At 51.2% G+C, this 27,927-nt stretch overlaps 1 protein-coding gene and 1 long non-coding RNA gene across 2 annotated transcripts; one reads left to right on the top strand and one right to left on the bottom strand.

Moving 5' to 3' along the window:
* Positions 1-311: 311 nt before the first annotated feature.
* XYLT2 (xylosyltransferase 2) lies at positions 312-15,430 on the bottom strand. The gene is made up of 11 exons (XM_034942438.3): positions 15,177-15,430; positions 7,345-7,837; positions 6,884-7,059; positions 6,410-6,612; positions 5,885-5,965; positions 5,469-5,685; positions 5,205-5,381; positions 4,693-4,955; positions 4,214-4,409; positions 2,916-3,249; positions 312-1,484 (listed from the first exon to the last, which is right to left on the bottom strand). The coding sequence occupies exons 1-11, from the start codon at positions 15,309-15,311 to the stop codon at positions 1,162-1,164; spliced, it is 2,598 nt and encodes an 865-aa protein (XP_034798329.2). The 5' UTR covers positions 15,312-15,430; the 3' UTR covers positions 312-1,161.
* On the top strand, positions 14,550-26,174 carry LOC134729520 (uncharacterized). Its single transcript, XR_010110684.1, has 2 exons — positions 14,550-14,649; positions 16,065-26,174. It is a non-coding gene; the product is annotated as an uncharacterized LOC134729520 (long non-coding RNA).
* Positions 26,175-27,927: the final 1,753 nt, after the last annotated feature.

Genomic DNA, 27,927 nt, shown 5'->3' with positions numbered 1-27,927 from the left:
GCCTGGCTAATTAAAAAAAAAATTCTTGTAGAGATGAGGTCTCACTGTTTCCCAGGCTGGTCCCAAACTCCTGGGCTGAGGTAATCTTCCTGCCTCAGCCTCCCAGTGTTGGGATTACAGGCGTGAACACCTGCACCCAGGCTAGATGGGTTCTTGAGTCCCTCTGGGTGGATTCTAAACTGTTCTTAATCTGGAGGAATGAGATCTTTACCTTCTCAAGGCTACCAAAGTACCAGCTAAGACTTCTGGAGAAGGCCCAATGAATGGTGATGGGTTCCTGACACCCAGGAGGAAAAACACAGAGCCCAGAGTAGAGAGATAGAGATATATTTCTTCTGTTGCATATTTCAGACTTCACGCTGAGCTTCAGGCACAATTACTCCCGGTTCTTCTGAGAGTCTTGACAGAGTCTTCTTCCCACGCTGCTCATGTGACCTCACTTCCAGTGCACACCTGGAAACTCTGCATGGGTCTCAGTGGGCCCTGACCCTGCCTTTCCCATCCAGGGGCAGGGTATGCTGGAAAGCCCTGGAGCCGCCCCACCCCACTTCTGGGGTCCCCTGGCTACAAAAGAACTGTCCTGCTAGAGCCCAGCTCTGCAGTGCCCCCGGTATCACCTGTTCTTTGGGCCTTAGAGCCTAGCAGAGCACTTGCAGCCCTGTGGAGCCTCAGCCACGAGCACCACAGGCCCAGAATGGGGCATGAGGCCCTGGAGAGTGAGGCAGGCCCAGCCTTGTGCAGAACAATAGCAGGTGGGCTCAGCAAGCCCCTGCTCCCCACAGACATGGCCCACTTCCTGGGGCTGCTCTGAGCCCTATTGCACATCTTCTGTTCTAGTTTCTCTCCCAACCACCCATTTTCCTTTTTAAATTAAAAAAAAAGAAAAAAAAGAAATTCAAACTAGACAGGAAGGTGAGGAAGAGCTGGGTGTGGAATGCTGCTGGCGCCCTTCTCACGTTCCCGCCAGCCCTCTGATCCCCAACAGAGACATCAGCAGTAGTTCATACTGTGTCCACCTTCCCTGCCGTCTGTGTGGGTTCTTGATGGCTGAAATGGGTGTGCAGCCTGGGCCTCTGGTTCTTGCCTGTGGGAGGGGACTCCCCTCCACTGTCTGTAAGGTGCAATTTCCTGGGTCCTCCACGGGTACTGGCTGGGGCCCTGCTACCTGAGTCGCCCGTCTGCTTTGACAGGCCCCAGCTCTGATTTGGGGTCGGGGGACAGAGAGCTCCAGCTGGTCAGTCTGCAGGGCTCCAGGGAGGGGCAGGGAGAGGGGCCTATGGCACACAGTCCAGCCACGGACCAGAAGCTGCTCAGTTCCCTGTCTGTCCAGGCCTCGAGCGCAGGGCCTGTGAGCTGTGTGTGCCGCTGGGCAGCCTCCTCCGCGAGCTCCGGCTGAGGCAGGTTCAGGATGCTACTCAGGCCCTGGAAACTCTGCTCCATGTACTCGTTGTGGGGTGGCCCTGCGTGCAGCCAGCTGGCATCATCTGTGGGTGCAGAGCAGGCAGTAAGCACACCCCCTGCAACAGACTCCGTGGAGGCCAGGCCCAGGAGTTGGGTCTGGGTACCCCAGTTCCTGTCACAGCCCTACTTCTGAGTCACAGCTTGCTGAATGACCTTGGGCTAATCCAAGGGACTTTCTGTGACTATAAAACTGAGTTTTATAAAATCAAGGCAGTAAGCCTTAGATTCCCAACTTTAGGATGCAGTAAAGCAGTGGGTTCAAGGCACTTTAGAAAAGAAGGGAACAGTCTGGTTTGTGTCCCACACCCTTTCTTGACCATCACTGGTGGCTCCTGGAGCCCTCAGAAGCCTGTACTCGGGCACTTCAGCTCTTCATGCACAGACAATGACCAGCTTTGTCCCCTTGGCTTAGAGCACCTCCTCTGACTTTGTCCTTGAGGCGCAGCACCTGTCCCTACCTGCTGTGCATTGTTGCCATTCTTCCCTTGACTGGGAGGTCCAGGTGTGCGGGGGACACAGCTTGCCTGCCCTGGATCTGCTGCAGCCCCACCAGCACCCCCTCCTCCTCTAGGGTACCCCACCTCTTAACCACCTTCTTGTGATAGGACGTGGTGGGGGAAGGAAACACCTACCAATTGATCACCTCCTGCATACCGGCCACTTTCCCTCCAGAGGCTCATCCCTCATAGCTCCCAGGGGGAGTTACTTATACTAGGCCCTCCCTTGCAGGAAATTTGCCCAGCCTGTGTCTCTGTTCAGAGCCTGCTCCCTTAGCCTCAGCCAAATGGGCAGAGAGCCACATGACCCTGCCCACCTGGCCAGACAGTGAACTGGGATAGCCAATCAGATTTGCTGTCCCAAGAATGTGAAACCTGGGGACTAAAAGTCTCTGGTCAGTGTCTGTTGCACTGAGAGGCCATGGATGGGGAGCCAGAGCCTGAGGCCAATGCATAGAGACAGGACAGGATGAGGAACAAGATAGCCCCAGAGAGATGGAGAAAGCACCTCTGGTTCACAGTGAGGCCTGAGACATTTCCTAGCTTTGTGAAGGAGACCTCTGCATTCTTCCAGTCTTCTCCCCTTTTTAACTCAAGCTAGGTTGAGTGGATTTGTGTAGCATGAACCAGGAGGTCCCTGATAGGTGTACTATTCCAGCTTCATGTGCTAAGACTGAGGCCCAGGAAGGCCAGGTAACTTCCAAGGACAAAAAGCCAATGAACTTGTGAGAGTTATGTTCCAAACCAAGTGTGCATGACTGTAAAGCTCCCTTTTCCACCACACTGCAGTGCAGGACCCTGCATGCTACAGGAAAGAAGATGAAGGCCCCAGCCCTTCCATGCTTCCCTGACTCTAGGGATGGGAGTCAGCTCTGATGGTTGGCTTCTTGAGGTCACCTCTCTGGCGAGTCCTATTCTGTCTGGCTTCTGGGCCTCATTTGAGAACTGCACGCTTACCTTTCCTGAGAGGTAGTTTGCGGTTGAAGGTCAAGGGCAGCACAAGGAAGCGGGTCTCACCCAGCGGTTCCCAGAACTGAAGGAGTCGAACAGTCCAGGGCCCTGGCCGCAGGGGCCGGCTCAGTGGGGGCTTGTATTGCGTGACCTCAGTCTCCGTATCTACTGTGATGTCATAAGATGTGGCCACCACATAGGTTGGGTCGATCCAGACCACTGTGGCTGTGAGGTTGGGGCCCCGGGCCCAGCGCTGCACGGCCACAGGCTCGTCCAGCGGCCCCAATAACCCCCCAAAGTTCCGGAAAAGACGCTCTTTGGGGTCCCAATCAGTGCCAACCTGTAGAGAGAGAGGCAGCTGGGCAGGAGTGTGGGGGAAAGGTCCTTCTCCCTCCTCTGAAGCTGCCTCTCACTGTGTAATCTCAGGCCAGTCACTGTCTCTTTCTGAGCCTCAGTTTCCCCATCTGCAAAATGAAGGGGTCAGACTAGGAGATCTTTAATATCTCTCCCAGCTCTGAGATTTGTTCTAGACTTCCATTCTGACTGCTAGGCAGTGGAGGTCAGTCCCCCTTATTGGGGACAATACAGCAGGGATGAGGTTCAAAGTTCTGCCCAGAGACCATTCCCACACGAAGCCAAAGCCTCTGAGAAAGAGACTATGAGGAGGGGCCAGGCGCGGTGGCTTGCGCCTGTATTCCCAGCACTCTGGGAGGCCAAGGCGGGTGGATCACAAGGTCAGGAGATCGAGACCATCCTGGTCAACATGGTGAAACCCCGTCTCTACTAAAAATACAAAAAAAAAAAAATTAGCTGGGCGTGGTGGCGCGCGCCTGTAGTCCCAGCTACGCGGGAGGCTGAGGTAGGAGAATCGCTTGAACCTGGGAGGCAGAGGTTGCAGTGAGCCGAGATTGTGCCACTGCGACAGAGTGAGACTGTCTCAAAAAAAAAAAAAAAAAAAAAAAGAGACTATGAGGAGCCACTCAGAAGTGTAGTTTCATGGCCCAACTCGAATGTCCCTGCCCCTCTAGGCGAAATCTCTGTAGTGTGGAAGATTGGGCTTGTGTTGTAGTGGAACTGATAATTCCCTCCCTGCTCCCTGCATGTCCTCTGCATACCCCAACCAGGAGGTGCTCCTCAGTGTGCACAGGCTGGGGGGTGACACAGGATGTCTGCATGGGGGCATCACCATGGCTGCCATGACTGGGAAAAATAACCTTACCCCTCCCTTGGTGTCTGTCCCTCTCTTCCCACTACCCCAAGTCTGGGTGGGGGTTGGGAGAAAGCAAGTGGGGGACCTGTCCCACCTCCAGACTCTGGAGCCGGCTGGCCTGGTCACTGCGCCCCAACAGCTTCAGCGACCCTTGGGGCATCAGCCACATCTCAAGCGTCTCTGCCGGCCCCTGGGCTGAGGGCTGCGCCGCCTGCGTCACCAGGTAGCCCTGGAAATGGTCGTCATAGAAATACAGGTGCACGCTGGACGGCAAGCCCCTGGGCTCAAACCTAAGGTGCCAGCAGGGAGAAAGGGAGATGCCATCAGCACACCTGACTTGGCCTGGAGTCCCAGGGAGGGGGCTCTGGGGAGTCCCATCCCCAGGCACTTCCTTTCCCCAGATCTCACCCCCACAGCACCTGCATGCCTGGCTCTAGCCATCTTTTCGGTATTTGCATTTTTCCCTGCTTCAGACTGGGGCCTTGTTGTGGGCAGGGGACGTCACTCTCTGGTTGGCCTCCCCCTAGGGCACCACACCCCAAGGGCCGGCTGTATGTCAGAAGGGGGTCTCACCTGCAGAGTGGGGTGCCCATTGGGGGTGCAGCAGTGGCGGCATGGTGCAGGCTGAGGCGGGCGAAGGCTGTGTAAGCAGTGAGCATGACATCACTGAGCCCACTGGGGCCATCAGCCGCGTCGTAGGTGTTCTCCCAGTAGGCCTTGAGGGCTGGCGTGCCGGGGGGGTAGCTGCCGTACAGGTGGAAGTCCAGGATTTCCAGCACCTCCTGGTTCACAGTCGACTCGAACTTCCGGGCGAAGAAGGTGGGTCTGGAGACTTGCTGGAGCGGGAGAGGCAAGGAGGGTGAAGGGCTCTGGAAGCCCCAGAGGGCATGGTGGGGCTGGCCCCTCAGCACTGCCTAGAGCTCAGCCTCCTGCGGCTTTTCCTGCTGCTGTTGTAGCCCCAGACCCCTGAGGGTTGCTGCAGGCCGCAGCCCCCCAGATTCTCTGACTGGCCCACCCTGCCATTTTCCTGGTGAAAAGCCAGGGGAGAAGACCTAGCCAGGGGCCTTGGGGCCTCGGGCAAGCACCTGCAGCCGGAGGAAGTCCTGTGGCTTGAAGTCGTTGGGGGAGCAGCCGCACCAGTCCACGATGTGCTTGTACTGGCACTTGCAGCCCAGCTTGCGGTTCCAGTTGGTGACCCGCAGGTTGTTGTCCACGAGGGTCTCACAGGCCAGGCTGTTCTCCAGCACCGTGTGGAAGAAGGACTGCAAGCAGCAAGGGAGAGTGGAAGGTGAGCTGCAGGCAGCCCAACCCACGCCCTCCCTGGCCTTCATGCCTGCTGGGCTACCCACCTCGGCTGGGAGCAGTGTGTATGTGTAGAACTGGCGTAGCTGGGCCACAAGCGGGTCATCTGTGTACACCACATACTCCACAAAGCTGCGTGTCAGCACGAACCAGTCAGAACCGCCATCCACCACAATGCCTGCTGGGATCTGCCGCTCGCCCAGGCGCCACATGTGTGAGTCGCACTCATGGAAGAGCCGGTCCAGGCCCTGTTTCTTGATGAACCTGTGGGCAGCAGAGAGGCCATGGCTGGGGATCCTGCAGGGTGGGGTCTAAGCTCTTTCATCCGCCTGGCAACCAACACTCCTCAACCTGTGACTGGTGTGGAGGCTTTGAAACCCAGGGCTGGAGCCACCGAGCCCAACTGTGTGGGAGGGGTTGGGACAAGACTCTGGGGCCAGGGCCTCCTTCCCCACCCCCTCACCTGGAGTTGTCCCGGCCATGTGACTTGAGGAAATTCTTGTCCCGGTTCTTGGATAGGAATGCCACCAGCTCCTCATTGGTCCTGGTGAAGGAATGGGGTGACAGGCAGCCACATGAGATAGTTGCTCAGTCACTGGCCCAGAGCAGACCTTCTGGCTTTTCTTCTCTGCCTGATTGCTGGCTGGCCATGTGCCCTACCCCTGGCTGATGTCTGGGGTGGTGAGCACCAGAGGCCCCTGAGGAAGACCACCCCATCCTTCCTCTGCCCCTTGCTGTCTGACCCAGAACACCAGGTACGGACCTCTGGCTCCTCCTCCTCCCCATCTCCTATCATGCTCAATTCTCAGATCATCTTACACCAACCCCTCCCCTAAAACATAGCTGGGGCCCAGGGGCCCATGTCTGAGCAGGGCGGATCCCAGAGTTACGGTTATGGGGCAGAGAAGGTCCACCAAAGCCCTCCAACCCCAGGTGCCCAGACAGGGGTCCCCTCCCATGCAGAGGACTCAGAGCCCCATCCCCACACCTGGTTGGATAGTCAGTGGCACTGAGGTTGATGAAGAAGTCCCAGGCCCAGCCAGGCACCTCTAGCAGGTCCCGCATGCTCCGCAGGTACATCCTCAGGAGGCTGGCCCCGCCCCAGATGGTAACCATGCGCCAGGGTGTCACCCGCACGTTATCATAGCCCTGGGCCAACTCCACCACCTCCCGGTGCAGGTAGTTGGAACGCTGGTGGGGAGGAGACACTCAGCTAGCCTCCAGTGTTATCGCCATCCCCACTCCCACCCCAGGACAGAGTGAAGGGACACAAGACGAGGAAAGCACAGGGCAGGGCTCCAGCCCCTAAGCGGCTGAGCTGGCTCGTGCTGCCACCCCCCTGTTCAGGGCCTCAATTTCCCTCTCTAGGCTACCTGGGCCAGGTCAGAGACTCTGTCTGTCTGCAACCTTCTGTTTCTGCTCTGCTCATCCCAGACCCCTTGGCCTCTCCCCACCACAGTACCTTGTCCACATGGATGTAAAAGAAGTGCTGCTCGTGATAAACGGCCTTGAGGAGACGCTTCAGCTGGCGGATGGCGCGGCCGTGAACCACCAGCATGTAGGCGATTCGCACCGGGGGGCCATCCATGGGCTGCTGGGCTTGGCTCTCATCCCACTGGATGCCGGGGCTCATCTTCCCTGAGAGCAGAGGACAGGCGTTGGCGAGGCCCACCCTAGGTCACAGGGTGGGGGTGAGATGGGAAGAGGGAGCTGCCTGCCTTCCGAAGAAACCTAGACTTGGAGCTCCATGCTCGTGGGTCCCCACTCTGCCTCTGCCACTTAGTAAGTACACTGGATGAAGACTTAGGCAGGGAGGTAGGATCCCCTTGGCTCTTTCTTCCTCAGAGAGATAGGGGTGAGGATCCGGGCCATGCCACCCCCCTGCCCCCGCCTGGGAAGGGCTGGAGCACCCCTGTCCCTCACCAGTCAGCTGACAGTGCCGGGGCACAGCCTTGGGCATGAGGCTCCCAGCCTGGTGCAGGCACACCACATTGGCGATCTCCTGCTGGCACTGCTTGGTGCTGGCCCGGGCCAGTGCAGACAGTGCGTCCTTGCCCACGATCTCGCACTTGGGGGTGAAGCCATTGTCCGTGGGCTGGGGGGCGCCCTCCACGCTCCCTGTATCTCCGTGTGGTGGGAAGCCAGCTGCCCCTACCAGCGCCTCCCCAGCTGCTGCCCCACTCAGGTTCTGGCGGCCTGGGGCTTCCGGGGGTGGGGCAGGTGGGACCCACCGGCTGGCTCTCTGCCGGCTGGTTACTGCCCGTACCACCTTGGCCACGGGCACTCCTGGGCTCTCAGCACGGCCCCGCCAGCGCCCATGCCTTCTGCCTGTGCTGCCCCGTCGCCCTGCTGAACTGTCTGTGTCCTTGGAACCCTCGCCAGGGTCCAGTGGCCGTGGCTTCCTCTGCCTTCCTTTCTGTAAGAGAGATGCAGACACATCACTGGGGCAGCCCCTCACCTCCTCCTGCTCCTTGAGTTCCATCTTGGTTGGGGGCACCCTCAGACCTAGATGTTCCTGCCCACCTTTTACCCAGAGAAGCGCTTTTCACCTAAGGACTCCACACAATCAGTACCACCATGGGAGCGCCTCCCTGGCCAGCCACTGAGGGCGCACTGGGCCTCCCTCCATCATACCAACACCCCCGTACCCCACTGGCTCTCAGATTACATGGCAGTGTGCTTGGTTTTCTGTTCTGGACTCAGACACCACTTTCTTTTTCAGCAGATGTTAAAATAAATATCCACGTGTGTCCCATGGGAAGGGTGCAAAGACCCCACCGAGGGTACAAGTGTCCACCTAAGACCCAGCACTCCCATCGAGGGCTGGAAGGAGACAGTGGTCTTCAGAAGACTCTAACTTCCAGATGAATCCAAAGCATTTCCATGTGGGAAGACTGAGGCCACCTCACAGCGAAGGAGGAGTGCCCATGGGGGATGATGGAGGTGAAGCCTGAGACCCCAATACTGCTTAGGTCCTCTAGGAAGCAGATCAAGACAGAGTGAGAGGGCATGAGATTCACTGCGGGTACCCCTGTGAACGATGGGGCAGGAGCTGGCAGGGAAAGGCTTTGGACCGCAAAGGAGACGGCCATGCAAGGAGAGGAGCAAGAAGAGCGTCCACCTCCAGCACAGCCTCGAGGAAGTCCTGGCAGGCTCCTGGGAAAACTCCGGCACATGTACTGCCTGGAGCTGGTGAGCCCTGAGCCACCTCCACACTCAGTCCCTGGCTTGAAAGCTGAAGCAGGGCCTGAAGGTGCCCACAGCTGGAGGCTGTCACCTCGCTGCATGTGCAGCAGGTTCTTCCTTGAAGGGATCCCTGCAGCGGGGCGCCTCTACCGCTGCTGCGCCCCTGCTTCCTGGCTCTAAGCGCTCTGGTACCTGCTGCCTCTCCTCAAATCCAGGCACTTCCCTAGATGGCCTGGTGGTGACTGAACAGCATGTCCAGCCACCTCCTCCTCCGTTCCCCCATCCTACCTGCCCTGCCTGACCAAATCCCATCCATCCTTTCAGATCCAGCTCCAAGGCCCCTGGCATGCAGCCATTCCATTTGCCCTGCAGTGGAATGGGCTGGGCTCCAAGGCCCTGGATGTTCCTCTAGTAGTGAACTCCTTGATGAGAGACATGTCAGCTCCATCTCTCCAGGGCCCAGCAGAGCAGCTGGCACACACGGACACCTAGCTGGTGTCTGATGGATGAGATGTAGAATGGACGGAGGAACAGGGGCCACCATGTGAACACTCTAGAGTCTCCAGGGCTCTGGGCCTAGCTCTGCCAACTCACCAGCAGTTCCCTAACTTCTCTGAGCATGCTCCCCCAGCTGTAAGGAGTAACAACTGAGCATGAGACACTGCAGCTAGGGAGAGCCGTCTCCAGCCTTGTAAACCCTCTCCCACGGGCCTTCCCCTCCACGCTCACAAGTTCTCCAGGACTAAGTCCTCTTCTTTCTTGGCCTTTCAGCAGCGTGACTTAATGGACCACTCTATCTTGCTTGAAGCACCCTCCGCATTTGCTTTCCAGGATACCCACCTGGCTTTTCTCCTCTCTCCACTGCCACTCCTTATGGTCTTCTTGGTGCTTCCTTATTTCCCAGGGCACATCTGGGGGCCCTTCCTGTCCTAGCACCTTCACTTCCTAAGTGACTTTCAGTCTCTGGGTTTCTGAACTCCATCCCAAATCTCAGATTGATCTCTCTGGCCTGGATAGCTCCCTTGAACGTTCAGGCATTTAACTACCAGCCTCCTTGACATCTCACGTGGGAGCTCGATAGACCTCTCAAAGCCACAAGCCCAAAAGTACCTCCTGCTCTTCGACCCCAACCTGCTTCTACTTTGTCTTCCCCATCTCAGTTAATGACATCTCCATCCTTCAGGATGCTCAGGCCAAAAACTTTTAGGAATCTTTTTTTTTTTCTTTTAGATAGAGTCTTGCTCTGTTGCCCAGGCTGGGGTGCAGTGGCGCAATCTTGGCTCACTGCAACCTCTGCCTCCTGGGTTCAAGTGATTCTCCTGCCTCAGCCTCCCGAGAGGCTGGGACTACAGGCACATGCCACCATGCCTGGCTAATTTTTTATTTTTAATAGAGACGGGGTTTCACCAAGTTGGCCAGGCTGGTCTTGAACTCCTGACCTCGTGATCCACCTGCCTTGGCCTCCCAAAGTGCTGGGATTACAGATGTGAGCCACTGTGCCCAGCCAGGAGTCATCTTTGACTCTCTTTCCCTCACACCCCACATCCACTCCATCAGTAAATCCCATCGGGGCCACCTTCAGAATACATCTGGAATGCGATCCCTTCTCAACACCTCCCTCACTATCCCTGCCTGGATTCCCTGGTCTTCCAGCTCCTACCCTTGTTCCCCTAAATTCCGTTCTCATCACAGCAGCTGGTGTTTCTGTTACAACTCTTAAAATCCCATTTCACCACTCCCCTGCTCCAAACCTCCAGTGGCTTCCCCTCTTAGGATAAAAACCAAGGCCCTTACAGGAGCCTGCAGAGGCTCCATGAGCTGTCTGGATGCCCCCTTCTCTACCCAGGCCTCTCTGACCTCATCTGGGAATTTGTCATGCTCACTCTCCTGCAGCCACAGTGGCTTTCTCTGCGTCCCCTCATCCCCCCTGGCACTCCTGGCTCCAACCCTTGCACCCACTATCCCCTGTGCCTGGCAAACCCTCCCCCAGATAGCCCCACTGCTCACACTCCTTGCCTCCTTCAATTCTTTGTTCAGATGGCATCTTCTCAGTAGGGCCACCCTGACCACTGGATTTACAGTGCCAGCCCTCCCTCCTCCTCTGCTTTTCACCATCGCACAATATTTCCTCTCATCCTACTATTTATTTATACTGTTTTTTTAATTTGTCTTTCTCCTCAGAAGATTGTAAGTTCCCCAAGGGCAGGGCTTTTTTCCTGTTTTGTTCACTGACATAGTCCTAGCACCTAGGAGAGTGTCTGGCTGTAGTACACACTCAGTAAGTGTTTGTTTTTCTGAGGCAGTCTCACTCTATTGCCCAGGCTGGAGTGCAGTGGTGCAATCTCGGCTCACTCCAACCTCTGCCTCTTGGGTTCAAGCAATTCTTGTGCCTCAGCCTCCCACGTAGCCGGGATTACAGGTTCGCACCACCATGCCTGGCTAATTTTTTGTATTTTTAGTAGAGACAGAGTTTCACCATGTTGGCCAGGCTGGTCTCGAACTCCTGACCTCAAGTGATCCACAAACCTTGGCCTCCCAAAGTGCTGGGATTACAGGCCTAAGCCACTGTGCCTGGCCTTAGTATTTGTTGAATGAATGAATGAATGCAAAGCTTTTGGCATAGGCACAGCATTCAATAAGTACTGCTACTTTTTTTTTTTTTTTGAGACGCAGTCTCACTCTGTCGCCCAGGCTGGAGAGCAGTAGCGTGATCTCAGCTCACTGCAACCTTTGCCTCCCAGGTTCAAGCGATTCTCATGCCTCAGCCTCCCAAGTAGCTGGGATTACAGGTATGTGCCACCATGCCTGGCAACTTTTTGTATTTTTAGTAAAGACTGGGCATTACCATATTGGCCAGGCTGGTCTCAAACTCCTGACCTCAAGTGATCTGCCCGCCTCAGCCTCCCAAAGTGCTGGGATTACAGGCGTGAGCCACCATACCTGGCCCAATGCTGCTATCTTTATCATTATGATTACTCAGATGGGAGGAGGAAATAGTCAAACATGAAGTCAAGAGAGACCCAAGATCCTGGACATCTTGGACTCGGCTGGGTTGGGTTCTCTGTGCTCCTCACCTCCCCAGGACTTCCCCCAACCTACCCACTACCCTACCCACACCCTACCCACTACCAGTATGGGCACATCAGGAACCTCATGCTGTCAGGCTGACAGCCACCTTCAGGCCAGAGCCCCATGCCTACATCCATGCCCTCTGTGCCTAGCACCCAGCCAGCCTTCCGATCTTTTTATTTTATTTATTTTAATAGAGATAGTCTTGCTATGTTATCCAAGCTGGTCTCGAACTCCTGGGCTCAAGCGCTTCTCCCATCTTGGCCTCCCAAAGTGCTGAGATTACAGGCATGAGCCACAGTGGCCGGTTGCCCTCTGATCTCTTAAAGGTGGCCAGTGGGAGCTGGGGGCGCCCATTCCCATCCGAGAAGAGATACCTGCAAGGGGAGGCAGCAGACCCTATTCTCTACCCACACTGGGGAGGGCACCACAGGCTGGGGAATCCCTAGGAAAGGTAAATGCAGCCCCACTGAGCTGAGTGTGCATCAGCCTGGTGACATGTGACCTGGCCACAGAGCACAAGCAGAGAAAGACATTCCCAAGCTTAGGTGGGTAGAGATGGCAGAGAGCTGTAGGCTCTCCAAGTGGAAGCCAGTATCAGTGAGTTAGGAAGCTGGTCAGGAGGGTAGGGCATGAGGCACGGGGCCAGGTTGGCTGTGGTGGGGGCCAGGATGTGGGAGGAGATGGGCATGTTGGTCCCTGCACTGCAGTGGGAGCTGGCTGACCCTGAGAAGGATAATCCCGGAGGAGGCTGGGGGATGAGGAGGCAGCAGTGAGGGATCAGAGGCCCTCGTGGGCAGTCAGCCCCCACCTCCATCCCTTCCAGGCATGTCCAAGGAGCATCATCATCACAGCCCCAGCCTTGTGCCCCTCACAGGCTGCCCCCAGCAGCCCCTGAGGTCAGGAGCCCTTCTGATGACTGAGGGTAGGGAATGGTCCTCTGACTTCTGGCCGGGATACATTCTGGCCTCAGAGGCTCCTTCCTCTCCTCCAAGGAGGCGATTAAAATCCTCTGCCACTTCCTGGCTCTGTAGCTCCACCTTAGAATCCTTCTCTGAGTCACAGAAAGGGTGAACACAGAAATGCTCCCCCCATACCCCACCTCCTTTGACTTCTCGGGCTGCATTTAAAACAAGTGGTGAGATGGTGTTTGTGGAAGCTTTGGAAACTATCAAGTGGCTCTCTGGAGGTTCGTGACCATCCCTGGGATCCACTCTCAGCCTCTCCATAGATGGGCAGAGTGCACGTCTTAAATGCACACTGAATCCTGTGCTGCTTAAACCCCTTCAGTGCTCTCCCACTGCACTTAGAATAAAACCCTTGCCCCTTGCTCTGGTCCTTTCAGCCGCACAGAATGGAACCTTCTTTCAGGGAAAGCACCACACCCTCCTGTCCATTCCTCAAGGGTGCCCAGCTAAGCCCATTCTCCTCAGGCCTTCTGCCTGAACTCTCCTGCCCACCTCTTCCTGTGAGAAGCCTTTCCTGACCCCCTGATCTAAGCCAACCCCTTTGTAATTCTATTAAATTCCTTTTCGCTGTCTGTTTCTCTCTGTAGATTACCTGTCCATGAGGGCAGAGACCTCATCTATTTTATTTTTGTATCCCCAGTATTAGCACAGTGTCTAGTACAAAGTAGGACTTCACACCTATTTGTGGAATGAATGAATGAATGAATGAATCGTATTCCCAATGCACAGTGCTGGGATAATAAGAGTTATTTATTTACTGACAGCTGAGCATGTGCCAGGAACTCCTGCAAGTGCTTCACAGGCATCATTTTCACTTAATCTTTATAATCACCTAACACGGGAGGTGCCATTATTATCCCCATCTTGAGGAGGGATACTGATAAGGATAAGGGAGGAGGCAAAGTGATTTGCTGGCGGTCTTCTCAGGGTCAGAGCTGGAAGAGAGTGAAGTGGGCGGTCCAGCTTCAGCACTCACCTTCCCATGCACCCCGTTCTGCTGCCTGGCAACCCCAGAGTCAGGTGAGGGAGCAGCTGAGGGGGTCCAAGCAGCAATGGGTGCCTGGACCGCACAAGCTTTTTCAAACATTCCAGTCCAGGATTCCCCTATTCATTCAGCCAGGAAGCTGGAGGAGGAGGTGGTGGGGGATGGGGGCGGTAGCCCAGAGTGGTCACATATTCCAGGGTCAGAGGGCTCCCTAACTGCTTTGGCAGCCCATTCCATCTTGGAATGTCCCATCTGCCCAAACAGTCTTCTTACACTGGGCCTGAAACACTCTCCTACTTGCTCGTCCTACTTGTAGGTCCACACCCCACGGATGTCACGGAGCCAGCCCCACCCCCGCCCCCACCTCCTTTTGGAGTTATGGTCTCATGTGACTCTGTTCCAGCCCCCATCACCATCCCACCCTCTGGGTTCTCCCAAAAAAAGGCAACGGCAGCTCTTCTGTCTCCACACCAGGCCTTCCAGACTGGCGAGATGCGGTAAGGGGTCGCGGGTATCGGGGCTTGCCCGAGGACAGCAGCAGATAGAGTCTCTGACCCGGAGCCCTGGAGGCAGCAGAACAGGGGCGCTGGGGGCAGGGAGGTCCTGACCTCTGGGCCACAGCTTAGGGCTGTGGTGTGGCCTGTCCTCTCCATCTCCGCAGCACGAACCCAGACCCAATGGACCCTTCCTCACCACACCGCTGAGGTGTCTGAGCCTCCAGCTGAAACCACATCGGGGAAGAGGGAGAAAGACCCTCGAGGCAGGGACTTGGGGGCTGAGACGGCTCTTGGTTGCCCCTGCTCTGCGGCTGGGGCTCTGTTACAGTCCCCATTCCCTTAAAGCCAGAGGGCCCCTCCCTAATTCCCTGAGGTCCTGAGGCCAACTCACCAGCTCAGTTCCTCCTCTCCCTGCCCTCCGGAGACCCATCCAGGTTCTTCAAACCCCCGGCTGAGGAAGCCACACCTCGGGAAGACTCCAGTTCTCTCCTTCGGCGTCACTCCCTGTTCCTTCAGTTCCCGGGTACACACTTTGTCCCAGGCCTGAATTCCACCCCCGAGCTCCCCTTCCTCACCGGCCGCTGCCCCTCGGGCTCAGCTGGGGAAGGACGCCCTGAGTCCGTTGGCCCTACTCCTCCGCCCACGGCGCGCATATCCCCGCCCCCTCCCAACTTCAGAAAGTTTGGCCTGGGGCTCCCCACCTCCGAGCAGGTTCGGGCCCAGCCCCGCCTCCTAGCCCCGCTCGCCGCGCCTGACCTTCATCGCTCCCTTGGCCAGAGACCACCCCAGCATGACCTGCTCCTCCCGCCCGACTCCCAATCCACCAGGGCCCGGGTCTCCAGGTCACGCACTGCCCCCGCGCGCAGCTCCCTAGGCCTGCTGGGGAAGGGAGTGCCAGGGGCCGGATGCTCCGCTCTGGGCGACCGCCGGCGCCCTGCACGCACGCACGCGGCCCGTGCCCCACTTCCCCGGCTGGGGCCGCCCGCAGCCCCGCCAGGACCCCGCGCGCCCCCGCGCCCGGCCTGCCCGCCCGCCCGGCCGTCGGAGCACCTCGCCCGCCTCGTCCTCCTCCAGGCCGCTGAAGCTCCACACTACCAGGCCCTGCAGCAGCAGGATGGCCAGCGCCGTGGCAATCGCCAGCTTGTAGCGCCGCACCAGCTTCTGCACTCGCGCGCTCGCCACCATCTTCCTGCCCGGGACGCGGGGCGCGCGCCCAGCCCTGCAACCCGGCCGCGAGCGCGCGCACGGGCGCGGGGCTGAGCCGCCCCCCCCGCCTCCACGCCTAGGGAGGCGGGCGGGGCGCGCGCCGGGGCGGGGCCGGGGGCGGGGCCTGCGGGGCCAAAGCACGGCGCACCGCAGGCTAGGGGTGGAGCCGGGGCTCGCAACACCTTCAGTCCCGGCAGTCGCGGGCGTGGGCTTGAGCGCGTGCCTTCTGCGCTCGTGTCTCCGCCGGTGCCCCTGGCTCCCACGTGTGCTCCCCTCCACCTGGACGGCGAGCGCCTGGTGCTGGGGAGTGGAGGGTCTGCGGCACAACCTCTCTTGCCTGGTGTCGGGGGTCGTGGGCGAGTTCAGTCCCACGCGGGTAAGCTCTCGGTCCCGGGGGCCCAGGGAACGCCAGGGCTCCCAGAGACGCCGCCTTGGGAGAGGGCGTGTGAGAGCCACAGGCCTCTGCTTAAAAACCTGGAGGCCGCACCTGCGGGGCAAAGTCTAACCCCTTGACTGGCATCAGAGAGCCTTCACGAATCCTCCTTTCCGCTCTGCGCTCATCCCAAGCATCCTCAGGCCGCTCCCAGAGTCGTGGTTCTCAAACTACTCTAGCGTGTGTTGGAGTCTCTTGGAGGTCTTGATAAAACAGATTTTTAGTGCCCCTCCTCCCTCCCCCAGAGTGTCTGCTTTGGTAGGTCGGTAGTGAGGCCTAAGCATTGGAATTTTCAGCAGGTTCCCAGGTGATGCTGATGCCTTTGCTCTGGGACCAAACTTGGAGAACCAGTAGACCTCGACACATGCTGCTCCCTCTGCCAAGTCCCCACCCCCTACACCATCAGTGGCATCCTCCCTGTGCGTCCCCAGCACTGTGCAGTGAGCACCAATCATACATCCGGTCGTGACTGCTCTGGGATCTCGCCCTGCCTTGGACACCCAGCAATGCTCAAGAAATGTTGCGGAAAGCAAGCAGGGGAGGCCCAGATTCCCGTCTAACCAGCTGTCCCTAACATTTGTTGGAGAACCCGGCGTGTTCAATGAGCACCGCACTGGACAAGGTCGAAGCACCTGCGGCCTTCCCTAAGCCTGGCAGGCCCGTGGAGAGGGAAGGCGAGAAGAGCAAAACAGTGGCCACCAAAGCAAGGTGAATCCCCAGCGGGGGAAGCCAGGCACTGGGAGGAGGAAGTCATAAAAATAGCAAACACAAGTTACAAGGTTTAAAGGGAAGACGTTAGGAACCACTACAGAGAGGTCTGGAAAGAGAAGTGGCTTACAAAAAAAAAAGTTTGAAAAGTTAGAAGGCCATGATGGAGGGATTTGGAAGTTGCCACAAGGTTGGGTTGATGAGAGAATTCTAAACTGATGTGTACAGGATACACAAGCATTTGATGGTACATAAATAACCTCCTTTAATCGTCTTCTGCGCTTTAGCATTTGTAATCATTCTGTTCCTCCGCGTTTGTTAAATGGGAGAATTGTAAACTATGTTTCCGACGACAGTTTGGCTACTTAAGAGAGCCTACACTTCAACGATTTTGGAAAACATCGGTTGACATCCCAGCAATTGATATGTTAATTAAATATTGATCTTGTGTGCTTATTAAATCAGATCCTCTAGGGACTTCTACCTGCCAATAATTCCCCCCACAACAATGAAAATAGCTTTATTTTTCACTGATTATATAAGTAATAAATATCCATTATATAACATTTAAACACTAAACGAATAAGAAAAAAAGTAAAAGTCACCTACAATCCCACCCCTTAAGATGATCATCATTAACATTTTAGTGGCTATCCTTTCCTTTCCTTTCCCCCATTTCTCTCTTTTTTTTTTTTTTTTGAAACGGAGTCTGCTCTGTTGCCCAGGCTGGAGTGCAGTGGCGCGATCTCGGCTCACTGCAAGCTCTGCCTCCCAGGTTCACGCCATTCTCCTGCCTCAGCCTCCCAAGTAGTAGCTGGGACTACAGGCGCCCACCACCACGACTGGCTAATTTTTTTTTTTTTTTTTGTATTCTTAGGAGAGACGGGGTTTTACCGTGTTAGCCAGGATGGTCTCGATCTCCTGACCTCATGATCTGCCCACCTCAGCCTCCCAAAGTGTTGGGATTACAGGCGTGGCCACCGCGCCTGGCTTTTTTTTTTTTTTTTTGAGTCTCGTTCTGCCACCCAGGGTAGAGTGCAGTGGTACAATCCCGGCTCACTGCAACCTCTGCCTCCCGGATTCAAGAAATTCTCCTGCCTTGGTCTCCCGAGTAGCTGGGGTTACAGGTGCGCGCCACCATGCCCGGCTTATTTTTGTATTTTTAGTAGAGACCGGGTTTCACCATGTTGGCCAGGCTATTCTCAAACTCCTGACCTTGTGATCCACCTGTCTCGGCCTCCCAAAGTGCTGGGATTACAAGCATGAGCCACCGAGCCCAGCCCACTGTTTTTTTTTTTTTTAAAACAAATTCGTTATCTGGTTATTGTGGTGCCTGTAATTCCCAGCTACTCAGGAGGCTGAGATAGGAGGATCGCTTGAGCCCAGGAATTTGAGACCAGCCTGGGCAACATGGCAAGTTGTCTCTAAAAAAGAATTAAAAATAAAATCCCAGATTTGTTATTGAGGTATAGCATGCATAGACTGGCTTAGATTTCACCATATAAATTGCAAGAATCATTGTTCCCCTCTGTCTCCTCTTCGGGTTCTCTAATAGGTTCCATTGTGCTTTTTTCTTTTATTGTAAAAAGTCTTGAAAATACAAAATGGTTTTCAGAAAAGCAGAATAGGAAAGCAGTCTTTAGTCATAATTGGGCTGCCTGCATGATATATTCTTTCTTATGTGAAGAAATGATCCTTATAGTCTTCATTTTTAGGGCTATTTTATGAGGCATGTATGCTGAATGTTTTCAAATGCATTTGCAGCAGCTAGAGTCCGAATTTGGTCCAACACCAGCAGGCATGGAGGTCCCTGCAGGAAAACCTCCAGGCTGTGCCTCCAAGCATTTCCTCGGGCTCTGTCCCGTGGCCTTTATCTGCTTTCTGCTTATCCATCCAGTTCCTTCTGATTGACACTTTACTAGGCTGTCTGCTGGCCCTGATCCTGGCTTTCCCTCTGGATGCTACCTTTGCGTGTACCCTCTGCCAGTCCACACCCACGCCAGCTCTGGATCCCTGGGTCCCTGCTTGTCAGGAAGTTCTAACACCTAGTGAAAGGATCATATGGGTTTTTCTAGCATGACCTATTGAGATTATGAAATATTTTAAAAATAATTTCCACATATTAAAACATTTTTGCATCCCTAGAATGAATGTTACTTGGTATTAGCAGCTATTTTTTTTCTTTAAGTTGTAGTATAAGTTCAATTGGATTTACTAATATTTTATTTATTTATTTATTTATTTATTTATTTGAGATGGAATCTTGCTCTGTTGCCAGGCTGGAGTTCAGTGGCACAATCTTGGCTCACTGCAACCTCTGCCTCCCGGGTTCAAGTGATTCTCCTGCCTCAGCCTCCCGAGTAACTGGGACTACAGGCACACATCACCACACCCAGCTAATTTTTCTGTTTTTAGTAGAGATGGGATCTCACCATGTTGGCCAGGATGGTCTCAATCTCTTGACCTCATGATCCGCCGGCCTGGGCCTCTCAAAGTGCTGGGATTACAGGTGTGAGCCACCGCGCCTGGTCTTATTTATTTATTTATTTATTTATTTTGAGACAGGGTCTCACTCTGTCACTTGGACTGGAGTACAGTGGCATGATTATAGCTCACTGTAACATTGAACTCCTGGACTCAAGTGATCCCCCGCTTCAGCTTCCTGAGAAGCTGAGACCACAGGTGCACCACCATGCTCAGCTAATTTTTAAAAAATGTTCTGTAGACACAGGGTCTCACTATGTTGCACAGGCTGGTCTCGAACTCCTGGGCTCAAGGGATCCACCTCAACCTCCCAAAGTGCTGGGATTACAGGCATGAGCCACCATGCCCGGCCTAAGAATGTTTACATCTATGTTTGTAATGGAGATATACCAGAAGCTGCAAAATCAGAGGTAACTTGTAGGCCTTGTTTATTTGACCAGCACAGGGTTTTGAAGCATTTGAGTTTGAATTCCTGAAGAAGGGTTGCACACTCACCAGTGCCTGCAGCTCCCACCTTTTCCTTTCATTTCATACCCAATCAGCTGCACCCATTTATGTTATTTTCTGGCTCTTGTAGACACCCCCAGTTTGTGGTTTTCTTTTCTCATTGTTAAAGCTTTGGTAGATTTGGGAATCAGTTATTCCAGTCTACAACATAAGTTGAAGAGCATTTTTTAAATTCTGTTTTTGAAATAATTTATGTAACAGTAGACACTGCTATTCCTTAAGCATTTGAAAAGTCTTGCTAGGAAAAGCATCTAACAGGAGCCCTTTAGAGAGCTAATTCTTTGGTAACTTCTGTTAAATAAAAATTATAGGAGGGCCAGGCATGGTGACTCACACCTGCAATCCCAGCACTTTGGGGAACTGAGGCAGGAGGATCGCCTGAGCCTAGGAGTTTGAGACTAGCCTGGGCAACATAGTGAGACCCTGTCTCTATAAAAATAAAAAAAAATTAGCCAGGCATGGTGGTGCACACCTATAGTCCTAGCTACTAGGGAGGCTGAGGCAGGAGGATCATTTGAGCCCAGAAGGTTGAGAGTGTAGTGAGCTATGATTGTGCCACTGCACTCCAGCTTGGGCAACAGAAGGAGATCCTGTCTAAAAAAAAATATATATATATATATATATATGGCTAATTTCCTGTGCTAGACCCCAACATACCAGACTAAAAATCAAAATGGAGTCACTATCTGACCTTGTGAGAAATCAAGAGAGAGAAATAATGGCCAATTTCCCAAACAGGCCAGTTTAAAATTTTAATTGGCATAAGTTCCCTCTGCTTTAATCCTTACATTACAAAGTTAGCCTGAAGTAACCTGATGTTCACTCATCAGTTATTTTCTATTGTTCTGTCTCTATATTCCTGCCTTACCACAAAAAAGTAACTTTGAAAATTAATGAAGTTGCTCTTTGCTCATTGCATCTGCTGTTTTCAGCCCTTCTCTGTCTGTAAGCCCAACCTCTTCTGCTGGGCTCCCTGGAATACTTTTCTATTTTATGGGTGAAGTGTTGCCTGATTCTAGAATCACAAATAAAGCCAATTAAGATCTTTAAACTATTTTTGTTGTAATTTTGACTTTTGACCATCCTCCCATCTCCTGCCAAAAAATAGCACAAAATTCTGATAGCACAAAGTAACCAATAGGGGAAAAATAGAGGTATTAAAGGACAAAATATCAATTTTGAAACCCCAGCATGAGTGAATCCATTTTGATTTTTAGTCTGGTCTGTTGGAGCCTAGTGCAAGAGCTCAGTACAAAACAATGGCCTCCTATAATTCTTACTTAACAGAATCAACATCGTCATTATGAATGTTATTCTAGAGAAAAATGTAAACACTCCACTGCATCTCTCTTATTTTTCTTTTGCAGTTATTTTATTATATTGTATGTCAACAGTATGAAGTGTTCCAAAAATGAAAGGTCCACATATCTTTCATTTTTCTATTTAGCCAGCCGAGAGCCCATATGCAATATTCGCTTCCTCTTTGGTCCTCTAGTTGTCTAAAAAGCCTGTGGGGTGGGCACGTGTAATTCACCCGGGGATATGAACTGGGCTTCCACACCCAAGCTGAAGAGCACTGGTGATGGAACATTCTGCTCCTGCAAATCATCTTACTGCTACATGGGGTTGCTATAGGAAGCTGGTCCATAATTAGAAGTTGCCCATACGGGCTTTCACTGCTCCTCTGATCCACTTCCTTGACCTGCTTACTAAGCCTAGACAAAGTGCCCATTACTTGGACTCCCAGGGTTGCAGTCTCAGTGCTCAGCTCTATCACCCCCAGATTCTATTGGCTAGTATATTTTCACTGTGAGAAGTAGAAACTCTGTCTCCACTCCATTCCAAGTGACTGAAACATTAATGAGGCCAGGTGTGGTGGCTCACACCTGTAATCCCAGCACTTGGGAGGCCAAGTGGGGGTGGATCATTTGAGGTCAGGAATTTGAGACCAGCCTGGCCAACATGGTGAAACCCTGTCTCTACTAAAAATTCAAAAATTAGCTGGGCATGGTGGCACGTGCCTGTAATCCCAGCTACTCAGGAGGCTGAGGTAGAAGAATTGAACCCGGGCGGTGGAGGTTGCAGTGAGCCAAGATCAGGCCGCTGCACTCCAGCCTGGGTGACAGAGCTAGGTTAGGTCTCAAAAAAGAAATAAATTAATAAATAAAATAATGAGGGGAAGGTTGGAAAGTTCATACTTTGACCCACTCTCTATTCTCCAAATACTTAACAATGAGAGATAAAGTTTTTAAAGGCATTGATAAGATATATACAAGCTTAAAAACAGGATAAACATTTAGGTGGATAAGAAAGAGAACAAACTGGAAAGCAAAGTGGTGAGTAGGACCAAAGCCAAGGGCCTAAGGGGTAATGGGAACTAAAATGTTGCACAGGGAATGGGGGATGGAACCAGACTCTGGCAACAGCCACAGACTAGAGTGAGGCTACCCTGCTTGTGAAAGGAGACTGAAAACAAAAAGTGCAGCTGACCAGATCTCAGGAGCTATGGCCCAAATGGTGGACCTAGGAAGGCTGCAGAACAAAAACAGCCTCACAACCCAGACTTAGGTCAAGCCATCCTCTAACTCTGGGTCTGCACATCTCCCAATATCAGTGAAGAGCATGAGTTCCCAACCACTATCACAAAACTATTTCTGGACTAGGGCACAGTGAATGCCATGACGAAACTAAACCCACCAGACAAAAAAGGAGAGAGTAAAAAGTACAATGCAAAAACAAAAATTCTCAGCTACAATGAGCCTGTAAACCCAAATTCCAAAGGACATGAAGAAATGGAATGATAAAAAAGATAGCCAAGCAATTCAACAACTGGAATATGAACTTTCTCCACATGAAATTCATCTCTTGGACTCATATGACAAAGACTTGAAAATAAGGATGGCTCAAAGAAGTAAATGAAGAAATCATCTGACAAACAAGAAATTATGAAACAAATGTAGATGAAAATGAAATGAAGATATACATATGAAATATAAATAATTATACATCTCAGAAATAAAAATGTAGAAAAGCAATAAAAATATCTCAAAAGATAGGGTGAACTTTAGACTGGATATAGTTGAAGATAAAATTAGTGAATTGGAAGATAGCTCTAAAGAATTGACAGTGAATGCAGCAAAAAGAGGTACTTTGATTAAAAATAAGAACAGTTTGAAGAGTAGGAGAATAGATTGAGAGACTCAAACTATGTATAACAGGATTTCCAGAGTAAGAAAATAAGGAAAATGGCAAGGAAATAATATTGAAGCTATGATAGCTGAGATTATTTCAGAATTCAAGGAAAATATTAGTAACATACAAGAGGATTTTGATTTTTAAAACTCAGTCTGATACTCTAAGTTTTACTGTTTCTTTAATCAGTTTACATTTAGTGCCATTAATGGATTATTTGGATTTTCTTTGATTATGATTATTCCACATTTTCTGCTCATTGCCTTCTTTCTCCACTTTTTTTCCCTTTACTATATTCTGTTGGATTGGTAAAATCTTCTATTCTCCTTTTTCTCTTCCAGCAGTACCAGGGTTGGTACAGCTTTTATCAACTTACTTAATGGCTTTCCTTAATATTTTCTGTGCTATTCACTTCATTGGTGTGGGAGGGATTCCCATCCTAGGTTTACAGAGATGGCCAAACACACGACATTTGATTCTGGGCAGATGAGATTGACAGCAGTGTATTAGTCACATATACTCATAGCCCAGGACAGGATATCACACACCATGCAGGGCCACACAGGGGTTGCGCTCAGAGACAGTGAGCAACTAAGGGCTGTGGGAGGCAGGCTTTGTAGTATCAAGAGGATGAGATGTCCCCTAGTTTCAGCAGGAAGATGTGACTGGCTTATGTGGATAATTATGCAGGCTGCAGGCTGGCAGGAAACTGAAACCCACTACTCAGGCATAAGCAGGAAGTGCTCCTGGTCCCCTTGATAAGGGGGGTTATTTGGCTGGGGGACCTTATCCAAGGGAGCAGAGTGAGGAGGTGAACTTGTGGCTAGGCCAGTCAAAGCCTCCCAATTTCACCGCATATAAAGTCAGTATCAGCATTTAATACTGGGCCTGAGTTTTAGGCCTTAAATGCATTTTGCTGTTAATTTTCCTTTCAGGGCTATATAGACTGTTTGTCTGCTATAATCTTCCTTAATAATTTAGAAAGCAAGAATTAGAATTCTTTAAAAAAATTTTTTTTTCTTTTTTTAGACAAGGAGCATCTTACTATATTGCCCAGGCTGGCCTTGAATTCCTGGACTCAGGTGATCCTCCCTCTTCAGCCACCCAAGTAGCTGCGACTACAGGTGTGCGCCACTGTGCTAGCTCTAGAATTCTTTTTAAAATTCTACTTGTGTTTACTTACAACTTTTCAGATAATTTTAATGTGACATTGTTCCTCAGTGGGTAGGCCTGTGCAAACCTGTCGCCAAAGTCCAAGGAAACTGAGAGACTGAAGAAAAAGGCTGACAAATTCAGTTTCTTAGAAATAAACAATAGGAAATTAGAAACAGAAGCCAGGTCTGTGTCTTGTGCAGTGGCTGGCAGGGAGACAAGATGTTACCCCCTAAGACCCAGGGCTTATCTACCACAGGGAAGGGGTATATGTGATCCAGAAGGCAGGTGAAGGACAATTGAAGTATGATAACATCAAAGTTGTTTTGACCTAAGGGAGGTAAGTACCTGTTCTTACACAGGTAACAATAGATAGACTGGAAAGCTTAGAGGAATTCCCAGAATTGGGGCTAATCAGAAGTCATCATGGCGGCTTAGCCTCCAATATGGAGTTGCTTTAGCCTTCACAGATATTCAATGATCACAGTCCTCATAGAACTATAATTTTTATTTCCCATTGTAGAAAATTAGTTTCTCCCTATTCATCCCCACTTCTTTTCTCTCTCTACTATGTGAACAAGGATCATTCTCACTTGTTAAAAGTTCATCTGGGGTTATGAACTTTGTCATTTTGGTTTATAATGTAGCTAATTTCTTTTAAGGGAATAATCTCTCTTTTTTTTAATCTTCAGTTTTGAGACTATTTAAAAATATTTAGAGTAATGCATATATATTAACTTGTTCAATGCCCTTTGCCAAGTAGATAATTTAAAAAATTACTTCCTGAGGCAGGCAGATAGCTTGAGCCCAGGAGTTTGAGACCAGCCTGAGCAACACCGCAAAACCCCATCTGTATTAAAAATACCAAAATTAGCCAGATGTGGGACTACCGTCGGTAGTCCCAGCTACTCAGGAGGCTGAGGTGGGAGGATTGCTTGAGCTCAGGGGAGTGAGGCTGCAGTGAACCATGATCACACCACTGCACTCCAGCCTGGGTGACAGAGCAAGGCCCTGTCTCAAAAGAAATAGTTCAAAAATTTCAAAAATAAGGCAACGAATTAATTAAAAACTGTTTCAGAACAGCCAATGATCTCCCTTTCTTTCCCCTCTGCTCTCTACTTAGAATTAACCAGCCTGGCCCGTTTGCTTTCTTGCTTCCACATTCTTCTCTCTGCTCATATAAATATATGCAGATGTCAACCCTTTGGTAGGTTTCCACTCCATGTTTTACAGAAGTAAGATGATACAGAAATTACCCAACACTGTGTTTTTAAATAAATCATCATTTTATCATGGATACCCCTCCAGGTTAATACATAATAGCTACATAATGTTTATTACTTTAGTATAGATACACCATAATTTATTAAGCCATTCACCTGTTATTGGGCATTGAGGTCATTGCTAGTTATTTTGCCCCTACACATATGGCTTCAAGAAGCATCTTAGTTCGTATCACCTGATATACTGGTGTCTTTATTTTTGTATGATAGATTTTCAAGAGTGAGATGGGTAGGTACATTTCACTTTTAAAAGATATTGCCAGAACATTGCAAAAAGGTGCTAGCAATCTGTAGTCTTGAGAGGACATGAAAACTCTCCTTCCCCTAAACCTCTAAGCAGGTGCTTCAAGCTAGATATTTTTCTCATTCTTGAGTATTTACATCTGATTTTTTCTCTACTGTCCTGGCATACATCTTCAAGTGATTTATTAAAGAAGAGTATTCAGGAGGGATTCTTTTAAAAATAACTTCCACACCTGAGGTCTTTTTGTTGCCTTCATACATGAATGACAACATGGCCTATCCTTTAGGTTTTTCTAGATCAGTGTAGTTCAAACTACAGGTCACAACCCACTCAATTTAAAGGATTATGGCTACATTTTAAAAAACATAGAATGGGGGTGGGACATGGTGACTTACACCTATAATCCTAGCACTTTGGGAGGCCAAGGCAGACGGATTGCTTGAGCTTAGGATTTTGAGACCAGCCTGGTTGTCTCTACTAAAAAAAAAAAAAAAAATTGGCCAGGTGTGGTGGTGCATGCCTGTAGTCCCAGCTACTCAGGAGGCTGAGCAGGGAGGATTGCTTGAGTCTGGGAGGTGGAGGCTGCAGTGAGCCATGGTTGTGTCACTGCATTCCAGCCTGAACGACAGAGTAAGACCCTGTCTCAATGAAAAATAAAAAAAAAATAAGTTAGTCGAGCATGGTGATGTGCACCTGTAGTCCCAGCTACTTGGGAGGCTAAGGTGGGAGAATCACTTGAGCCCAAGGGTTTGAGGCTGCTGTGAGCTATGATCATGCCACTGCACTCCAGCCTGGGTGACAGAGCAAGACCCTGTCTCAGAAAAACAAGAAAAACAAAGCTCCACACAGTGGCTCACGCCTGTAATCCCAGCACGCCTGGTCTAAAAGTACAATGTATTTCTAATGATGACTTGAGATAAAAAGAAATTGACATTTTCTTCTTTTGCATGCTGTAGTCTTGAGAAGACAGTGATTTATTCAAGAAGACTATTCAGGAGGGATAGCTCACAGCAGCCTTGAACTCTTGGGCTCAAGGGAAGTCTGAGATCATTTTAATTTAAGCTCTCTGTTATTTTTTCCCATTTGTTTGTAAGATCCTTATTTATCATCGCCCCTTCCTGCATTTAAATTTGTTTTAAAAACTTTTTAAAAAAATATGGCCGGGCGCGGTGGCTCATACCTGTAATCCCAGCACTTTGGGAGGCTGAGGCGGGTGGATCACAAGGTCAAGAGATCAAGACCATCCTGGCCAACATGGTGAAATCCTGTCTCTACTAAAAATACAAAAATTAGCGGGGCATGGTGGCGCATGCCTGTAATCCCAGCTACTCAGGAGGCTGAGGCAGGAGAATCGCTTGAACCTGGGAGGCGGAGGTTGCAGTGAGCCGAGATCATGCCAGTGCACTCCAGCCTGGGCAAGAGAGCGAGACTCCGTCTCAAAACAAACAAACAAACAAAAAATCCAGGAGAACAAAAGATAGAAAAGTAAAATCTCTGGCCAACCATGGTGGCTCATGCCTGTAATCCCAGCACTTTACGGGCAGGTCACTTGAGCCAGGAGTCCAAGGCCAGCCTGGGCAACATGGCAAACTCCTTTCTCTACAAAAAAATACAAAAGTTAGCTGTGTGTTGTGGCACATGACTGTAATCCCAGCTACTGGGGCATGAGAATCACTTTAACCTGGGAGGCAGAGGTTGCAGTGAGCCGAGATCGCAACTTTGCACACCAGCCTGGGCAACAGAGCAAGACCCTGTCTCAAAAAAAAAAAAAAAAGAAAAAGAAAAAGAAAAAGAAGTAAAGTAAAATCTCTCTTCCCTTTCAGTTTCCTATTTCAAGGGTGTGTCTGTGTGTCTGTGTGTATGTTCCGGCAATTTTCTTAACTTTTTTAACTTTGAGAATTCCATCATAGTGTGTCTAAGCGGGGCCCTCTTTTCATTAACTTTGCTGGGAAGTCAGAACATGCTCTCAGTTTCCAGCTGAGTTCTTTCTTTACAGCAGGAAAATTTTCCCCTCCCATTTCTTTGAATACTGCTTTCCCTATGTCTGTTTTGTTCTCTCCAGAATTCCGATTATTCCCAGGTTATATCCCCCGTGTCTGACTGCCTGCCTCTTTCTTTTCGTCTTTTTATCATTTTGCCCTTCGTCATGTTAATTTTATTTTCTCCGTGTCTTGTCTGCTATTTACAGCCTCCATCATGGTTTCCCACCAGAGCTATTGTGGTTTCTGTCTCCTTGCTACACTTCCTGCTCTCAGATGTCTCCCTCTTTATTAGGATCTTTTCTAGTTTCTAGATCTTTTCCAGCACCCCATGGAATCTTATTGAGAATTTGAATTAAATATTCAGATTTTTTTTAAACTTGTGCTGTAGTAAATTCGCTCCCCCACAGAGAGGCAGCTTCCTCCAAACCTTCAGGGATGTTTATCTTTCAAGCTGCAGAATCTTTCCCCAGATCCTGTGAGCTTTACTTTGCCTGGAAAAGCGCACCCACAGTGCACTTGGGGCGGTCTGAAAACTGCGGGGATACGGAGTGGAAGGAAGCTTGGGGGCGCCCTTGCCTCATCATCCCTCCAGCCACCCTGGCCTCTAGTC

The sequence above is a fragment of the Pan paniscus genome, chromosome 19 (assembly GCF_029289425.2).
Source record: "Pan paniscus chromosome 19, NHGRI_mPanPan1-v2.0_pri, whole genome shotgun sequence".
NCBI classification, from domain to species: Eukaryota; Metazoa; Chordata; class Mammalia; order Primates; family Hominidae; genus Pan; species Pan paniscus.
The sequence above is the reverse complement of the archived record's forward strand: the minus strand, read 5'-3'. Positions and strand labels throughout refer to the sequence as shown.